The sequence below is a fragment of the Protopterus annectens genome, chromosome 7.part0, assembly GCF_019279795.1.
Source record: "Protopterus annectens isolate FY-2018-M chromosome 7.part0, PAN1.0, whole genome shotgun sequence".
Taxonomy (NCBI): domain Eukaryota; kingdom Metazoa; phylum Chordata; order Ceratodontiformes; family Protopteridae; genus Protopterus; species Protopterus annectens.
Genome location: NC_056739.1, coordinates 1,156,883,216 through 1,156,902,170, shown reverse-complemented (window position 1 = coordinate 1,156,902,170; position 18,955 = coordinate 1,156,883,216). Strand labels below are relative to the sequence as shown.

At 40.5% G+C, this 18,955-nt stretch overlaps 1 protein-coding gene across 5 annotated transcripts in view; it reads right to left on the bottom strand.

The window, feature by feature from the left end:
- Positions 1-18,955, bottom strand: part of HERC1 (HECT and RLD domain containing E3 ubiquitin protein ligase family member 1) — a 3,987,333-nt gene that overhangs the window by 2,961,730 nt on the left and 1,006,648 nt on the right. For all 5 annotated transcript variants that reach the window (XM_044077739.1, XM_044077741.1, XM_044077740.1 and 2 more), the window contains exon 18: positions 4,879-5,100. In XM_044077739.1, the coding sequence (XP_043933674.1) occupies positions 4,879-5,100 (222 nt within the window). The remainder of the gene's footprint in view (positions 1-4,878; positions 5,101-18,955) is intronic.

Below are 18,955 nucleotides of genomic sequence, written 5' to 3'. Positions count from 1 at the left end.
ATAAATATGACATGTTGGCAAGACAGATATGTATCTTAAAGGATCCTTATACTTTGGAACAGGCTCTTCATGCATATGAAGCAGAATCCATCCTTAACCCTACTTAAGTGTAACCTTTACCAATGGATGGGAAATCATCCTGGGTCTGGCCCACACATCTCTGATAGACAGAGGCAGACAGCAGCTAACCCAAACTAATATTACCCCCAACATAACCTTTAGAAATTTCCTACCTAACATACACACCTCCTAAAAATGTCCATGATACACAAGGACACAACTGGGTTAGGTTGCATGCCTAGGCTTTTAAAGGCCACTGTGGTCCTTAACCTAGTATTTACCTATGAATCTGTAAAAAAACGCATTCCATCTAAGGTTCCCTCATTGGCTGACAGCATCCTGGCTTCTCCCTGTTTAAATTGCTCTCCCATTGGCTGAGGGCATCCTGGCTTCTCCGTTTGAATTGCTCCCTCACTGGCTGTGGGGATCTGGCTACTCCCTGTTTGAATTGCTCTTAATTCATTGTGCTAGATGGCTTATAGGCTCAGGACTTCAACTGCAGGTACAAAACTCCAAGTCAGGCTACTAGCAATTGTTTCTTGACATGATTATATGAACATTGGGTACCTGTAGCCAAGCATAAGCTAAAAGGTCTCGAGTCATCTACAAAGTTCTGGTTTTATCAAGCCATATACGAGTCACCTTCAGCAGCAGCATGCTTGCTTTCATCTTTTTACTGCTCTACACTTTGAGAACTACAAGCGACATCAAGATGACAAAGTGTGACTGGAGTCCTCTGGTATCTGTTGTTTTATCTACCAGAGTCCATAGTGTTACAAACTGTTGCTAAGATGGCTAAAGAGCCATCCACACTATGTAGATCTAAAAAAATCCTTTAAATTATCTAAGTACATCTCATCTGGCAACTTATGAGTAATATGCAAGTATTTATGTGCTAGAATCCCAGCTGCATACTTTTTCAAAGTGGTAATTTTGTGAAGCACATCTTTCAGCCATCGGGAAGTGAATGACTTATTCTCTTCTCCCATATCAGCAAAAAAATGGATTAAATCACTGCATCTAACATCAATAATTTATTAATTTATGACAAAGGGCTCCTGTTCATTTGAAAGCTCAACTGCCCATAAAACCTAAACTGATTAAAAAAAAAAGGTACCATATCATCTCTGTGCTCATACCTTCTGTTAGTGGGCTAGCACAATATTTCAATGTTATGTTTCATCTGTCAGTTAGTACAGAGGATTAAGGGTATTAAGTGCTTGCAAATGAGCTCCATTCTGTAATACAGGGATCGAGTTCCTCGCCCACTATTTGTCTACTACGTTACCCTCAACATGTCACTCAAACCCATGCCCCGGGTCAAGACTGAAAAAGGACCATGTGGATCAGTTTTCTACTCCAGTTAACAAATATAAGCAAATAAATAAATCATACATTTCTGAATTTTTTACATTTAATTTATGGCAGATTTGCCTTTGAATTTTATACTTTGCTATACTGTATGTTATGTACAGTTTATCTGCTGTGCCGTGTGTAGCTGAAAAGGATTTTAAATAAACAAAACATAAGAACAAGGATATATCCCTGATCTATGGTGTCATGATGGGGGTGATGGTAACACATCAGAAGAAAACAATTCTGGAGTCATCAGCCTGATGAGTATGCTATATAAAAGTATGGACAGAATCCCAATAAAGTTAATCCAAAATGGCAGAGAGGACTCAATTCAGCTTTATTATACTGAATTCTCAAAAAGCACTTTCTTCTATAAGACATTACCTAGTACAGCTTTAAGGGGAGACTTTGCCTAAATCTTGTGGCATTGTTTGTAGTAGTAACAATAGCACTTGATGAATGACTATCAGTAATGCTTCTTTTGAACTTCTCAAGGCATTCAACACTATACCACATAATGGAATACCTGAAAAATGATAGTAGTTGTTGTGTCTTTCGGCTTTTCCCGGTTAGGGGTCGCCACAGCAGAACTCCGGTCCGCTAATGATTGGCATTTGATTTTTTACGTGCCGAGTTGCCAGCCCTGACGCACAACCTTCAACGAAGGTACGCCCATTCACGCACGTCTCCACACAGAAGACGCTCTAGCTGAGAATCGAACAGGACAACGTCTTACTGTGAGGTGACAACGCTACCGCAGCACCAGAGTATTAAATGCAATTCACACATCATTCAACAGGTATGTGATGATGTGAGGTATTGCCAGCTATGCCAGGAGAAGTACAGCAGTGGATGTGTAACATATGCCAGCATAGCTAGCTGGAGTTTTGCAAAGAATTATATATCATTTGTATATCAAGCTGATTTGTACATGTGCTTAAGTTGAACATGCATTTGTAAAGCTGCTTGTGTAATGTATCAACAGTGGGTCCTGCTGGACAGAAAAGAAATACACCTGCATGTCAGATTGTATTGTAACGGTTTAAATGAATATGCTGTAACAGAAGATACTGGAAGAGAAGAGGTTAATCTCAGTCCAGCTAACTTTGAAAAATAGTTTGAAATTAAATTAACTGGTTTAGACCATAAACAATCTAGTTTATACTTCAGAGTGCAGCCAGAGACAAAATGTCTGAAAACCAGGACCAGGAATCCTACTGCATTGTCCTTAGGGGTGAACTAACTGCTACCCTGGAAGTTTTTAAAATGGTTTTATAGCTTCCAGATGCTATAATACATCTTAGCAAAGCTCTGTGTGTGAGTATTATGGCACATATGTGCTAGATTCTGGTTCAGTTCTTATTAAAGCGGGTAGTATGGGAACCAGAGCCAGATGACCAGATGTATGGGATGCCATTCTGTAATGCAGCACTAAAATTATGTTTTAATACTAGATGGAACAGAAGTCTCACAGCAGTCGGTTTGTGAAACCTGACAAAAAGGAAGCCAACTCACTCACTTTATCTTGCACTGCTCTAGTAAGTGAACTAGGGGACAGTAATTATTTAGATGTGTCAGGAGGAAAATATAGCAAGATTAGTTAAGTATTGCTTTTCTGTATCTGTGTGAACATTTCCATCTGCGTTATTTTTAATATTTCCTATGATTGAAAGTCTGGTGTTTACTGTAAACAGATATTTAGTATTTTCATATTATTTTATTAATTATTATTAAATATATTTAAACTTTTCATTGTGGTTGGTCTTTTAGAGAATATTTTAACCTTTGAGAGTACTTATATTTATTTGGTGACACTGTGGCCGCTCCTGCAAGCCTTGTGTTTGGTCAAAATACTACCATTTGCATTAGTAGTAATTTTACTCAGTATAACTGGGTACCCTTTGTAAGATCCTTAGAGTAGCTGGCTTTGGAGTGTACTGGTGGCAGTATCTACCTTATAGTCTGGGCAAAGGGGGCACAGCTGGTAAATCTATGCCAGCCTTTCTCAGGTGTGTGTGTGTCAGCTACTTGGAGCAGGGACAGACAGCACTGGTTTCACAGAGAGGGTGGTGGAGGACTTGGCTTGGAACGCTTGGCTGAGGACTCAACTCTACAGTTGTGGTCAGTGTGGAGTCTTATTTGGCACCTGGTGAGAGAGAGGGAAACCCAGCCCCAGGACAGGAGTGTGCTCCATGTGTGCTCTTAAAGGAAACTGTGCTTGGTGCAGACAGCTGCATCTGGAAATATTGTGTGTATCTATCTTTGTTCCAAGTGAAAGTTCCTCACCACTGTCAGTGGTGAGGAGTGAGGCTCCTTGATTACTGGCCCAGAGCGGGGACGTCATAACATGAAACACTGGTTACCTACAGACATGAACTGCACTGGGGAACTGCCCTTCTATCCTGATGCGGAATACCAATAGTGCCAAACAAATTTCAACAATGCTCTGCATTGAGATCACTTCTTTTTGGACTATTCTTCCCAGATGCAAAACTACGAAGTACAATTTGGATAAAGAAATATGCAAACAACTGCAAAATGGGCAGCAATTACTTCATTATAAGATGAAGTTCTCCAAGATGATCTATAAATAAAAGACACATTGGGTAAAGCACAAATGACTTCACAATAAATGTCAAAAAATGAAGATTTATGAGACTTTGCAAAAATTGAAAATTTGTGACTGCAAGATAAATTGCAAAAAATCACAAAAAGCAGCCATTAAAGATCTAAGGACAATGGTAGGCAAAGATTGAATCTATGACAGATGTGTATCTACTTGTCTCAAAAAACATTTTTTGTAACTCATACTATGAGTAACAGGATGTTTAATTAATCCCAGGAAATCAGTGCATTACTTTACAACTTGCTGTTCTGACTCATTAATGAGCACAGTGTTGGATTTGGTAGCCTTCAAATACGCCATGTGAAACAAACTGAAAAGGTATATTTTTTTTCTTAAAGAACCATTCAGAAAGACTTCAGGGGTCTGTGATTATATTGGGTTTCTTCTAGGTTACTTAGAGGTGACTCTGCCTCTTCTATAAGCCAGTGCCTAACCTGGTTCCATTTAGAAATCTATGTCTTGAATGCAACACTGGAAAAGTTAGCATAAGCTCAGGGACCATAACACACACGTGCACACACAAAATGAATAAATATTGACAGCAAAAAAAGTAAGTGATAGGTACATGACATAACACTGCCTAAAATTATGGAATAAGTTTACTTTTGCAGTCATAAATAAGTCATTAACCTCTTTCAAAAACATCCATTTTATTCACAAACTCACATATACACATGCATAAGAAGGATGCAGAAATTAGCAACATAAGGACAGAGTAGTCAAGCTCCCTGCAAACTGAAAAAGTCAAGACCTTGATAATGGACCTTATGAATTTAGCATGCACCCACAGAACTAAGCATATGAGGTTTAAAAAAAACAAATGTAACACAACTTACCTAACTGTGGAATGGCCATTTCTAGTCCATTGTTGAAAAGTGGAGTTTTTAACCAATACGCAGTGTCCTGTTCTTCAGGTGACAATGGACATCCCTGAAGCATGCCACCAAGACAGCAGCCAATCAATAGTGCAATTGTTCTTTCCAAATCCACCAGCCACACCCACGATTGAGCAGGGTAAGGTAAAGGCACACCAGCAGGATCAGTAATATCAGGATTTCCTAAAATACAAAACTCAACATCAGAGTAACCAATGTATTTTTAAATTTGAATTCCAGCAGTATTACTAGAACAATACACAATTTTAACTGGCATAAAAGATCACCAATGACAAACACACACCAAAAAAAAAAAAAAAAACATAAAACTAAGTCACCTATAGCAAAGTACAAATGAATGGCATACAAAGGGCACAGGGTACTGTACATTCCATTAATCTCAAAGTCACAACATGGGCCACCTTATATTCCATCAGCAAAACTGGTAACCATGTGTTAGACAAAGTCTGTGGAATCAACACATTGTTTTCACCTATCCACCTCCACAAAGTAATTATGTCAACTTACAAAATCTGATAGGTCAAACACTCCAGTACACCAAAACAGTCAATCATACTATTGTTATGCAGGACTTAAGCTAACCAAATTGTTAACAGTTTTGAACAAACTTGGAGAATTCACTTGGAAACAATAAACAACAGCCCCTTCACTGTAAAACAGGGAGAATTTTCGGTACTTGCGTATTATGGCAACCAGATTTCAGAACTGGCAGAAATGGAAGCTTTTCTGTGAAAACATGTTTCTTAATCTTGAAAGGGGTGTGTTAAGCAACTAATTAGTAGTGGGTGACTTTGGGTATGAGGCCCGAAGAGGAACAGTGGTCAAATTTTCAGCTCCTGGGGGGAATGTCTCACTTGTTCTGCGACCTGCACAGTGTTACACTGCATCGCAATTCCCACATTCCTGAGCACAACCTCAGCAAAGGCAAGTTAGTCAGGGACATACCATGTAACTCTTGCTATATGACATGCACGCTCAGACAGCACTCCCAATAAAATACATTACAGTAAGTATCTGCCGTAATTAAGTACATTTACAATAGTAATACGGAACTCTGGTCTCTTCTCATCTTTGGATTGCTGTCAACATCTGTTATCGTCCGGTGTAGACCACCTGCTTACCTCCAGTCTTCTTCCTCTTACAGAATGCAACCATTACCTTACATTACATATGAAATAGCAGCACTGTAAACGATACTCACTTACCTAGCAAACATATGTCACACTTAAGTACAATAACTCAAAAACTACAATAACACCAAAAACATCACTACTCCCAACTTTCTCTAAAACGAGCACGGAATCAGCTGTCAACATCATCCACCCTCATAATGTAAAATCACGAAGAATGCAATGGTTCTTTACACACTGATTAAAACCTTGATTACAAATAAAAAGTGTACACAAAGCAAACTTTCCGTCTCTGCGTTTTCCTTCTGTGAATGATTCCAAAAGACACTACGAAACCAGCCATGATAACTCAAGCGTACGTCTGTAAGGTGCACATAACAGGTAGAGGATTTCTTAATTTGTTCCTGAAAGTAATGTAAACTTTTTGACCAGTAGTAAGGAGTATAGTAGTTTGAAGTGTTTTAGGCACTTGTCTGCAGGCATGAGCGTTTCGCAACCGCGAAAATCTGGTTGCGATAAAACGCAAGTACCAAATTTTCTCTCTAAGAAGCTAATCTATGCAGGCCATAGGGGGCTTACACACAATCATGCCAAACTGCTCTCCGGAATAGCCAGAAATAATTCTGAAGCTTTATCAGTCAAGTGACTAGACACTCTCCCTACAAAAATCCACTAACAGACAACACACACTATATCCTGATTCTCAGGGAACCCATCACCAAAAGACTGCTTTAATGAATTCTCTAACTCCCTTACACCTCTCTAACACCAACTAACAAACTCATCCATCAGATTCCTTCACAGTCCGCCTTTTCTACTTCAAAATTATAACAAAAAAAGACAGGGCAAAACTGAACTAAACCCAAGACAATGCCCTAGCAATAGTACATAGTATGCATTCATGGCTCATCTACCCTTCTAAAGATCACATAATTTTGCCTCTCCAACACCTTTACAATCTATACCTAACTAAAAATATTATGCCAGTATCGTGGAAAAAGCAATTATAAACTAATTTCCAAAGTATTTTAAAAAAAAAAATCAACAAATGATTTCAGACATTTCCATATGTCCTACTCTTAAGTAAAATAACTGGGAAAACTAGTATACTTGCACATCAGGGTAAAACAGTACGCACCTCTTATCTAGACTTGGCCAAAGCTTTCGACACAATCCCCCACTCGGGAATCATAGATAAACTTAATGCACTAGGCATAAACCCCATACTTCGCCTGGTGGATAGCAAACTGACTCACTAACAGGACACATGTTGTCCAAATAGGAAATCCACTTCCAATAAGAAACATGTTACTAGTGGTGTTCCACATGTCTCAGTGTTGAGACTCCTCCTGCTTGGTATATACTTCCCTGAAGTGAAGGCAAATGTTGGGGGCCTCTGGTTCACCAAGTTTGTCACCGACTGTAAGCTGGGAGCTAACTCTGAATCCCCAGATGATGCCGACATCCTACAAACAGGCCTAAAAATGACTGGTGCCAAAACCATGGTCTGAGACTAAATGCTAAAAAAATGTGTAATCATACTCTGTGGTAAAATAGGATATCCAATCAATTTATGATATTGACAGAACACCCCTAAAGGTAGACCCAGTGGTGAGGGACCCAAGAACACAGACAGTAACCTAAACGTTGACCAACAGGAACCTTCAGTAGTGAGTAAATCCTTCTATGTGGTTCAGCTTAAGTAAATGCATGGCATCAAGGTCAAAGGAAGTCATACTAGCACTGCACTTGGCCCTCACCACACCCATAATCGAACAAAGTGCTCCCTTCTGCATGTACCTAACTAGGCACATACACCAACTGGAACAGACCCAAAGGTTTCTCACTAAAAATACAAAGCGTAAGACACGCGTCTTATGTGGACTCACTAAAGGCCCTATCCTTGTACTCCACCTCAGACAGTTAAATGAGAAGTGACGTACGCCTGACCTACAAGGCATTCTCTGATTCAGCACTGATATAAATGTTACATATTCACAAGAAAACGTATACAAGGGTTACACGTTCCATGGATCTGAACCTTATTTGTGACTCTAACAGAACTTGCTGGAGAGAGAGATTCATATCCCAAAGGTGACCCTGTTTGGAATAAAACTTTCCATCTTCGTAAAACAAAGGCCATCCCTCGCTATCTTCAAAAGGAATTTGGCTAAATGGATGGGGAACCATAAATTCATTCCCAGGGTACTGCCCATGTCCCTTATGGACAGATGCAGTCTATAAAATGACTCAGGGCTCCAACACGCAAACACCCACTACCCTGATACTACCACATCCCATATTTGGGGGGAATAAGATATAATACTGTCATATTCTGGGTATTACTGGCTAGGCCTGTAAAGGCTCTTTTGCCATTAGTCTAGCAATCACCTATGAACCCAAAAATCATGCTTACTAACAACAATAACTATTGTAATGACTGCAAACAATGTGTTGTCTAACTTGGAATACTCATTTCATTCACACGTAACCACTAACAGGACTACACCAGTGCACTTTCTCTTATGAGTTTTTACGAAATATATTTTAAGTAATTTTTTTCATTGTTGTTTCCTTTCTCGGCTAAGCTTGAAAATTATCCAGTGAAATATGTGTTCTACCCCATTAAGAAAATAAAACAAGCAAACAGATGAAACAAACAATGGCTGATTACTTGGTAAGTTTGAAGGTTGAAAAATATTTACAAACCTCCCTTTATCACGGCATCATGGAGGAATACACAAATTTCCCCTAAAAAGGAAGGTTTTGGTACATCATCTCAAGAAAGTACATGTTCATAGGTTGGTACTAGGCTATCTGCCCTAAGGCCTATGCAAGCCTAGCCATAACAATTCCCTGGATATTTCTTCCCACAACATTTACTTCTCTGGGCCCCTGTCTAGCAGGGCGACTGACATGATCCCCGGGGTGAATTTCCTATCACCCATCCAATCATCAAGGTTCCTTTTGAAGAGGGCCAATGAGGCGCTCTGCTTGACAAGTATGGGCAGTCTATTCCAGAATATGGGGAGTCTCTGGGTCAAGAACCTATCCCTCCAGCATGTTTTGTTCATTGTGATAAGGTTCAGATCCCTGGAGCATGTGGCTCTGATGGATTGGGATTTCTTTAAGTGGAGCATGTCCAACAGCTCCGGGTTTGACATGGCCTTGTATGTTAAGCAGAGATCGCCTCTGAGTAGACAATATGCCACAGAGTATAGCTGGAGTTTTTTTTAGACAGTCAGCATATGGCACCTGCTTTAGGCCCGTGATTCTTTTAGTGAGGTATTTCTGTGGCCTTTCCAGCTGTTGCAGATGTCTTGTGAGATACATGCCAAACGGGGCATTATACTCTATAATGGGTCTAATGAGGGATGAGTACAATGGAACAATGACCTCCTTTTTTCTGGATGAAAAGCCCTTAGTGATGAGGTGTGCCACACAGAAGGATTTCCTGACTGTTGTGGCGATGTGGTTATTGAAAGTGAGACCACTGTCCACCTGTGTCCCTATGTCTCTCATCACACTTTTGATGTTTAGTGTCCTGCCATCTATGTGGTAATTCATGGGTACATGTTTTTTTCCAAAGGGGATAACTATACATTTCTTGGCATTAAGCTTGAGCCCATGGCTCTGGCACCAGGCATCTGTTTCTGTAAGGCCCTTTTGTAGAATATCCACATCATTTGGGGATTCAATAATGGCTCCCAGTTTGCAGTAATCTGCAAACTTTGTTAGTCAGAGTCCCTTAGTGTTGGCCTGTACTTCAGAGATGTAGATGCCAAACAAGAGTGGTCCCAGGACTGAACCCTGAGGTACTCCACTTGTCACTTGTCTGGAGCTGGATTTGGAGTCGGCTACTTTACAGTCTGGGTTCTTTCAGTAAGCCAGCTGGCAACCCATCGAGTGACGTAGGGATTTATGCCCAGCTTAGTAAGTTTATCTATGATTCCAGAGTGGGGGATGGTGCTAAAGATCTTGACGAGGTCCAGATTGGCTGTGTGGACCGCCTTACCCTCGTCCACAGCTCTGGAGACTGATTTGAAGAAGTCAATCAGATTCAGGAGACAAGATCGGCCCTTCACAAACCCAAACTGGGTGGGGTCCAGTGTTTTAAGATTGCCAATGTCTTTGTTTCTAAGTTCCATGATAATGCGTTCCATGCCCTTGCAGATCAGGCTTGTCAGACTGATGGGACAGTAGTTCCCGGGATCCAAGGCAGATCCTCCCTTGTGGAGCGGGATAACTGTAGCTGTGCGCCACTCAGTGGGCAGGAAAGCCTGAGGTGAGACTATGATTAAACATGACACTTAGGTGAGGTGCCAGTTCATTTTGTAGTTCATGTAGTACACAGCCTAGGATGTCATCTGGTCCCACGGATGCTGTATTCTTAGCTTTGGAGAGTGCAGTTTCTACCTGTGTGTCAGTGATTATCGGAATTTGGCAATCTTTTGGTATTGAGATGGGCCCTTTTGGGGGTGAGGGGGGGGGGGTGAAGTTGGCACTAAATCGATCTGCCAGGATATTGGCAATATCCTTGTACAAGTCTCTACCACTTTAACCTTGGTGGTCAAGTCAGCTCTGTAACTGACAGCAGTACCATGACATCAGCTGCAGAAATAATGTATAGCTGTAAAAAATCTTCAGGGGTAGTAGTCAATACAGTAGGCACTTCATAACATTTTGGGTTTACCCACATCCTGCTTCTTGTTGACGTAGATAGAGCAAGAGTAAATACAGCACCTTTCTGTCCAATCAGCCTGAGCCTTTGCAGTACAGCTGTGCTGGCGGCAGACAAATATCCAGGTCCTAGCCAATTATTATAATACAAAAAAAATAATCTACAACAAAGAACTTAAACACATTTTATTAATACTGTGAGGACTCCCTTAGCTGTGTAGTAACATGTGTTGACTGCTAAAGACAAGTACAGTAGTCCACGCAGTAGATTCTAAGACACCTTGTGCCAAGTGCATTTCTAAAATATGCTGCTGAAGTAGCTGTTGGTCTACTGGAATGTGCTTTAACAGTGCACTTCAAAAGTTTCTTATACTTATAGAAAAGGTAAAACAGTGCAACTGTGACAAAGACTCAGTTTACAATGTTTAAGATAGACCTTCTCTTCCTTTCGTGAAAGGAGGAAAACATATTCTCCTTAGGGGAAGACGTCTGCCTGGTGCAGTACCTTACCTGCATGCAGATGGTCACCATCATCGATCAAGGATCAGACTTGGGACTTCTACTGTTTGGGATATACTTTTCTGAGGTGCAAGCCAAAACGAGTGGTCTGTGGCTGACCAAGTTTGCAGATGACTGCAAGCTGGGCACTGTCTTAAATTCCCCTAGTGATGTGAACATCCTCCAAAAGGGCCTTACCCAAACTAATGACTGGTGCCAGAAGCATGGCCTCAAACTGAATGCAAAGAAATGCATCAATATCCCCTTTGGGGAAAATGGCAACCCCACTAATTATCACATTAATAACAACAAACTAAGCACACAGTCATGACAGACTAGGGCACTCAACTTGAAAGCAACCTGACTTTTGACCATCATGTTGCCTCTGTTGTACGGAAGGCCTTCTACATGGCCCACCTCATAAATAAGGGTATTTCATCTAGGAACAAGGAGGTCATAACATCCCTGTACTCCTCTCAGACCCATTATAGACTACAATGCCCCCTTCAATATGTACCCTGCCAAGCACATGCAGCACCTGGAGAGACCACAAAGGTTCCTGACCAGGAAAATCCAGGGTCTCAAACACCTATCCTATACAGATAGGCTAAAAGCCCTGTCCCTCTACTCAGTCTCATACAGACTGCTCAGAGGTGACTTGTGTCTGGCATACAAGGCCATCTCAAACCCAGCCTTGAAGAAGTTGCTGCATATTCTTAAGTCAAACTCCATTCACACAACCCGCACGCAAGGCCTTAACCTGGTGTCTCTGACATTAATAGAACTTTTTGGCGGGATAGATTTGTGTCCCAAAGACACCCCCCCCCCCCAATCTGTGGAACAGACTCCCTCTTCATGTTAAGCAAAGTACCTCTCTAGACTTTAAGAGGAACCTAGATGACTGGATGGGAAGCAGAAAACACACCCCTGGGATCCCACCTGTGTCCCTGCTGAACAGGGGAAACAGGTGATAACTTTGATGAAACATGGGCAAAATTCTTGGCTAGGCTGATAGGGGCCTCCTGGCCAATAGCCTATTATCATCCTATGCACCTATGAACCTATCATTCTGAAAGACCAGAGAGAAGACTAATCATTGAAAAGAATGACAGAGATACACTAGGGACATTGCAGGGCACAAATGAAGATGTCATTCTTTCTAGGCGTTCTTCTAGGACAGGTATTTAATGTTCACTAAATCAAATGGTTCAAATGGAAATAAAAATAGCATTTCCAGCAAGAGGTTCAAATCCCAGGAAGAACCGGAGTCTCTTCTTGTTTGTTTCAAATCCAGAACATCCATCAAAAAGGCCTTAACAGACATTTACTCCCATCTAGGGATCATACCTCTTAAGAGCAAGAAATCGGGACAAAGCCATGAATAAAAGTAGGACACAGGCCCCAAAAATAGGGACAGCTTTTAAATACTGCTTTTACAAACTTAGAAAGTTGATAGAATAACAGGTTTTACATTAGCATGGATTTCTGAATGCTACGAAGTCTAAAACTCAAATGTTTGTCATTACTTTATTTTTTTAACTTCAATCTTTAATGATTTACCACTAATTTGCCAGAAAAAAACTATATTTTTATGAAAACAGACCAAAAATATGAGGCAAAATCTGGACATTCTGTGAAAATCTGTAGAGTTGAAAGGTATGCTAGGGATACAATACCACACAGGCAGAAACGGCGAACCTGAGCTCAGAGATGACTACAACACCCAACTCACTGAATCAAATGTAAAGTAAATAATTAAATGGATTTAAGCCTATGAACGATACCTAGAGTATATATATATATATATATATATATATATATATATATATATATATATATATATATATATATATACACACACACACACACACACATTTTACTGTACTGGAGCAAAAACCAAGAAAAAATAACTTGAGATTCTATGGTGTATTGGAAGGGAAGGGGAAAATGATTTGCTGAACCATGTGAAAACCAAACCCACTAGACTGGTTTTACCACAGACTCAGTGGAACTTGGACCACAGAAACATTTGCCTCTCCTAAAAAGTAAGGGTAGGTGTGGAAAAACGTAAGTTATGCACTTAGCAAAATGTTACGATTTATCTGGTCTTTGCCTCAGTGCTAGAAAACAGCTGTACTGGCTGCCTGATGCCAAATTACCTGTCAACAAGCTCCTCACAAGCTTAGTTCCTCTCTGGCCCATAATCCCTTGCTCTGAAGGGAAATCTCCAGATCAAGTAATAAAGTAATGCGAATAGCGTGCTGTGCTAATGCGTCTCTCTCAAGTGTCATAACATAGTTAGGTAGGGGTTTGAATCCTGCAAATGCTCAGTGTGTGTGTTGGGGGGGGGTGTGCATGTGTGCAATTCTCTTTGAAAGAGATGTCCCTTTGGGGTTGGGAGGGTGGCCTAATGGTTAAGGTGTTTGCCTTGCAAACACAAGGTGCGGCGTTTGAGTCTCACAAGGAATAATTGGCTAGGCTTAAAATGGCTCGCAAGGGCAGTTAGCTTAGTACTAATCTATGAACCTATGAATCTATGAACTAATTAGCTTATTTCTCAATACAAAGTGAAAATAACCTCAAGATTTAGGACCTAAGAAAGAAGACTAGCATACAGCTTCAATACAGATCCCTTAGGACATGACAATATGAAGGGGGAAGGTGGATGGGTCATTCCAATGTCCAGACAGACTTACATATTTTCTGGTCCTGTCCTGACACTGCAAAACATCTGGACAGAATCCCTAGCTGAGGTATGCAAATGGTAGCTCCAAAAGATGCCCAATGTGATGCTTAGCAATGGTATGCAAGGGTAGCTATTTAACAGCTGCTGTAATACCTTTTAAGCGTAAATTATATAAAACAGCTTCAGATGTGGCCTGAGCTCTAATAGAGTGTGCGTTCAGTCTAGTGGACAAGGGTTTACCTGCAGAAGAATAACAATGGAATATGCAATCAGATAGCCACTTACATAGAGTAAATTTGGAAATCTTTTGACCTCTCTTGGTTGACGAAAAGGTCACAAACAGTTGCTCATCCTTTCTGAAGTCCTTTGTTGGATGCAAGTAAAAGTGAAGCTGCCTGTGAACATCTAAACAATGAAGCTGATACTCCCCCTTACTGAAACATTTAGCAGATTCCCTGACTGACATAAGTTAGCGTGAGTAGCCACCTTCACCATAAAGGATGGCTTACTGTGAAGTGTGATTTTGTCTGGATGAAAAACATAGTATAGATATTTTTGATAATAAGGCATGAAATAAGTTTTCAAAAGAAGAGAATTGTTACTGCCTGGGCCAAAAAGGGGATTATCACAACTATTTTTAGTGAATCCTTCTGAATCTTAAGAACTGATTATTACAGGAATGGATGGAAAATCAAAAAGGAAAATTCCTGTGTATTGTAATAAAAAGCATCCATCTTCCAGGCTGGCCTGTAAGAAGTCCTGAAGCAGAAGTTCTTTAGTTGCCTGTTTTGACTGGTGGCAAAAAGATCTACTCGAGGAATTCCTCACAGATGTATCTACTAGAGGAATTTCTCACAGATGTATCAATTCCTAGAAGATCCCAGGGTGTAGCATCTAATAGTGACAGTCGGTCCAGGTCCTGCTCAGCTTGTCTGCCACAGTGTTCTGCTCTGAAAAAATGTATTAAGCCTGAATTGAAATTAGTTGCTAGATCCCAAGATACCACAGGTAATCTGCCAGGTGTGGTTGCACCCATGTTTGTCTACGTACCACATCACTGTGCTGCTGTCTGTGATTAGTAACAGGGGGCAAAGAACCCACAGATGTCTCACAAGTTTGACAGCATTAATAAGAATCATCAGTTCTAGACATTTTCATGATTTAAGTTATCTTCTTCATTCCAGAGACCCTGCACTTTCATTCCTTTGGCGACAGCCACCAAGCAAAGTCTAAAGCATCTGTCATTACACACTAATTGAGGAGAGGCTGAAAGAAGTTAAGACCTTTTCTGAGGGACAACAGATTCACACATCAATTTACCTCCCTTTTCACAAACCCAGCATTGGAATTTGAAAAGACAAGAGTGCCAAATTACTTGACAAACCCCACTGAATCTTCAGCATGCAAAATCTGGACAAGCAAATCATGAGAATAGCTGAAGTCATTAAACCTAGAATCCAGAGATATTCTCTGGCAGCGGTCTGAATCTGTTTTGAAAATATCAGAAATTGCTCCCTGTAACTATATTTTGTCTAAACGAAGACATACCATTGCAAGTATTTCTAGAACTGCCCCCAGAAACACTAGCTTATGAGGAGGAATATGAGAAGATTTCTCTCAGTTTACCCAAAATCCAAGGGTAAGAAATATCTCAACTACCCAAGCCAGAGATTCTTGCCAAGTTGTGAAGGATCCTGCAAAAATCACTGAATTGTCTAAATAATGGAAAATGTGAATGCCCTGCAATGGGTTATCATAGGAGTTTTGTAAACATTCTCGGGGTTGTAGACAACCCAAAGGAAAAAACAGACACAGAGAAATACAAAAAATACCTAAAATTGCTGTTGATTTTTAAATTTAATGTTAGCAGAAAACTAGAAGGTGGAATGACATGTAACAGACACTGAAGAGAAAGCATTCTGAACTTAGGAACTATGACCTGAACATTTACAAAAGAAACCTCTAGGAAAAGTCTCCAGGTTCTTTTCCTTTTACATCAGAATAACTCTTGAATAGAGTACGTTCCCTGTTTGATCAGGAGGAGCCAGTTCTATTACCATGTGAGACAGCATCAGATTCAAAACAGGAGGAAAAGGACAATGACTGGGAGGACGTGGATGAATCGCTTGGAACTCAGGATGAGTCCCACTGCCAGCTGCAACCTTTAGAATAATTTTCAACACTGAACTCTCTGAAGTTATCTGTTTCTAAGAAAGATACAGGACCAAGACAGTGGGATATATATTATGGGGTTGCCAGGGTGGGGAGAGAAAAAAACTAGATGGGGTTACAAGTAAGTCTGATTTTTTAAGTTGTCCATGGTTTTGAAAGGATACACCTTTCTTCCTTGAAACCCACTGACATTTTTTTTTAAACTATGCTTGCCCAAACCTTGCTGTACTCTTGTTCTGCTTTCTGAAAGAATATCCTACACAGTCAGAAAAGCTTTTGTTAATTTTGGAAAGGAAGTCTGAAAAATATGGGTAACTACATTACTTAACTTTCACCTTTCATCAAAACTTTTAAGAACTTCCATAGGGAAAGGACCAAACAATACTTCTTTACACAGAGAAATATTTAAAATTTCAGTATTCAAACATCCTCTGGTAAATTGAGACTGAAAGCAAACAAATATTCTCAAAACACAGTCAGAGGCAGCAACCCTGGAAATATCAGCAGTGTCATAAGCACATTTCAAAGAATGCTTCATCACCTAAAACATAGCAGATACTACAGAAAGTGCAGTTGTGCAAGTAAACTTGTCAAAGATTGATGCTCTAATAGTTCACTACTGCAGTAGCCTATGCGACTTGGATCCTGCCCTAGTGATTGGAAAGCTTTCAAAGTCTGATGCCACTTTCTACACACTATCAATATCTCAACAAAGCTTCAATTTATTCAGAACTTTTTTGACCAGAAAGAGGGAGGCAAGAGCTCTGAAAGGATGTTAGGAAACAAACAGCAAACTACATACACAAGGGTCTATACAACCATATCCTGGCAATACACAAGGAAAATAGCCAAAACATGGTGGCTGGAAGGAGGGCTGCTACTGCAACACTGTTCTATTAGAATATCCACTGTTACGGTAAGTTTACTTACTCAGCTGTGCAAAGTTCAACATTTAGATAACTGTTGCAGTAGCCTAAGCTATTTGGGGTCGACTATCATAGCTTAAAAACTAAAAAGGGAGGAGGAGTAATAAATAAATGCAGAAGCCCCTTGAGAATGGTCCTAGCAAAACCTGGTCTACACCTGGAAATGGAATCTAGTTTACAGTGCTTTTTAACTACATAGAGAGGACCAAGTTGCTCCCTCTAGAATATTTCTACAGTGCACTCCTTTCCAGAAAGCTACCAAAGAATGTAAAGCCCTTGTGGAATAGGACATAAATCCTACCTGGAAATGGCCAACTATTGTGGGTAAAGCAAAAGGCAATAGTTTGAGACAACCATATGGAAATAGTCTGTTCTAACACTGGTTTATCCTTTCCTCTTACCATAATAGTAGACAAACAGCTGATAAACTTTCCTGAAGGGATTGAGTTTTGTCTAGGCAGCATCTGAGCTACCTGTGGATATGCAAGTGTTTTCCCTTGTTCACTGGTTCAGGTCTGGCTAAAGTTAAACTCTGAGACCACTTTAGACATAAAAGAAGGCTCAGTTCTCAATTAAACTATGCACCTGCGAAAAATGAGGCAGAGTTAACTCAACATAAGGGCTTGCAATTCAGATACTCTTCTAGATGAAGTCAGATCAGTAAGTAAAATCCATGTTAAGAACCTCAGTTCAGCCTGATGAGCTGATTCAAATGGAAAGAGTATACTTTTCATGCACAAAGTTAAAACCACTTTCAAAAACTGCAGGAGGATGTAAAGGGTAGACAAGCAGAAATGGCCTACAGATGAACATTACTTGAGGAATAAGAAAGGCCAAAGGACAGCAACTCACACAAGAAATCAAGAATCAGGGGCAGCTAGGTTTTAAGAGGGTCCTTGTTCTTGGCACTGACTAGAAAATCTTTTCCACTTGCACATATGTGATTTTCTAGTAGTGGCTTTTTTCACCTCCTTTAATACCTACTGAATGTCCTCAGGTAAAAAAAAAAAAAAAATAGTGCCTAAAAGGTATCAAGATTCTATTGCCCAGGCAGTTAGACTGAACAGTGTTTCAGGTTGGGCTATATCAAACAACCCTGTGTCTTGTGGAAACAAATCAAGTCTGTGGGGAAACCTGTGGTAACTGCCACTGGCTAAATTGAAAAGAAGGGGGAATCACTGTTATCTGGGCCAAAAGGAAGTCACCACCGTTGTTTTTGAGGAGTCCCTGTGGATCTTCAGAACAACTCTGGATAACAATGGAAAAACATACAGGGACATTCTATTCATGGGAATGAAAACACATTTGTCTTCTAGGCCTGTTTGCAAGGAGTCCAAGAGCAGAATTGCTTTAACTGTGTTCTAAAAGGAGGCAAACAAATCTACTTGAGGTATTCTCGACCACAGCTGGATAATTTCTTAGAAGACCCCAGGATGAAGTTTCCATTCATGAGGGTCTGTCCTTGTCCTACTGCGCTCATCTCCAATCAAGGTTTGCTCTGAAGGCAAGTATGACAACTGCGGACTCAGTCAGCTGAGTTGCTATCTCATAGGCTATCATCCCCAGTCAACATAAAGGGTAAGATCATGTACCCCCTTGTTTATGTACCACATTCACTGTGGTGCTCTTTGTAAATCTGTAGAGGTGCTGGGTATCAGAGATTTTAGGTTTTCAAAGCACAGAACACTGACAACATACTTGTGTCCTTGTCGGTCTACATGGTTCCACAGAGCCTGCGCTTTAACCCCTTCAGAAACTCCTATTCAAGCCCAGTCTGATGCATCTGTAGTGACCAACTGATGGGGAGTTGGAAGAGACAGACAGAGAGTGGGAAGACCTGGAATGCAATATATCTAGTCTAACCACCAAAGAATCCTCCCCTTCAAATCCTAGAACTGGGATATGAATGGTCAAAGGGTGAAGAT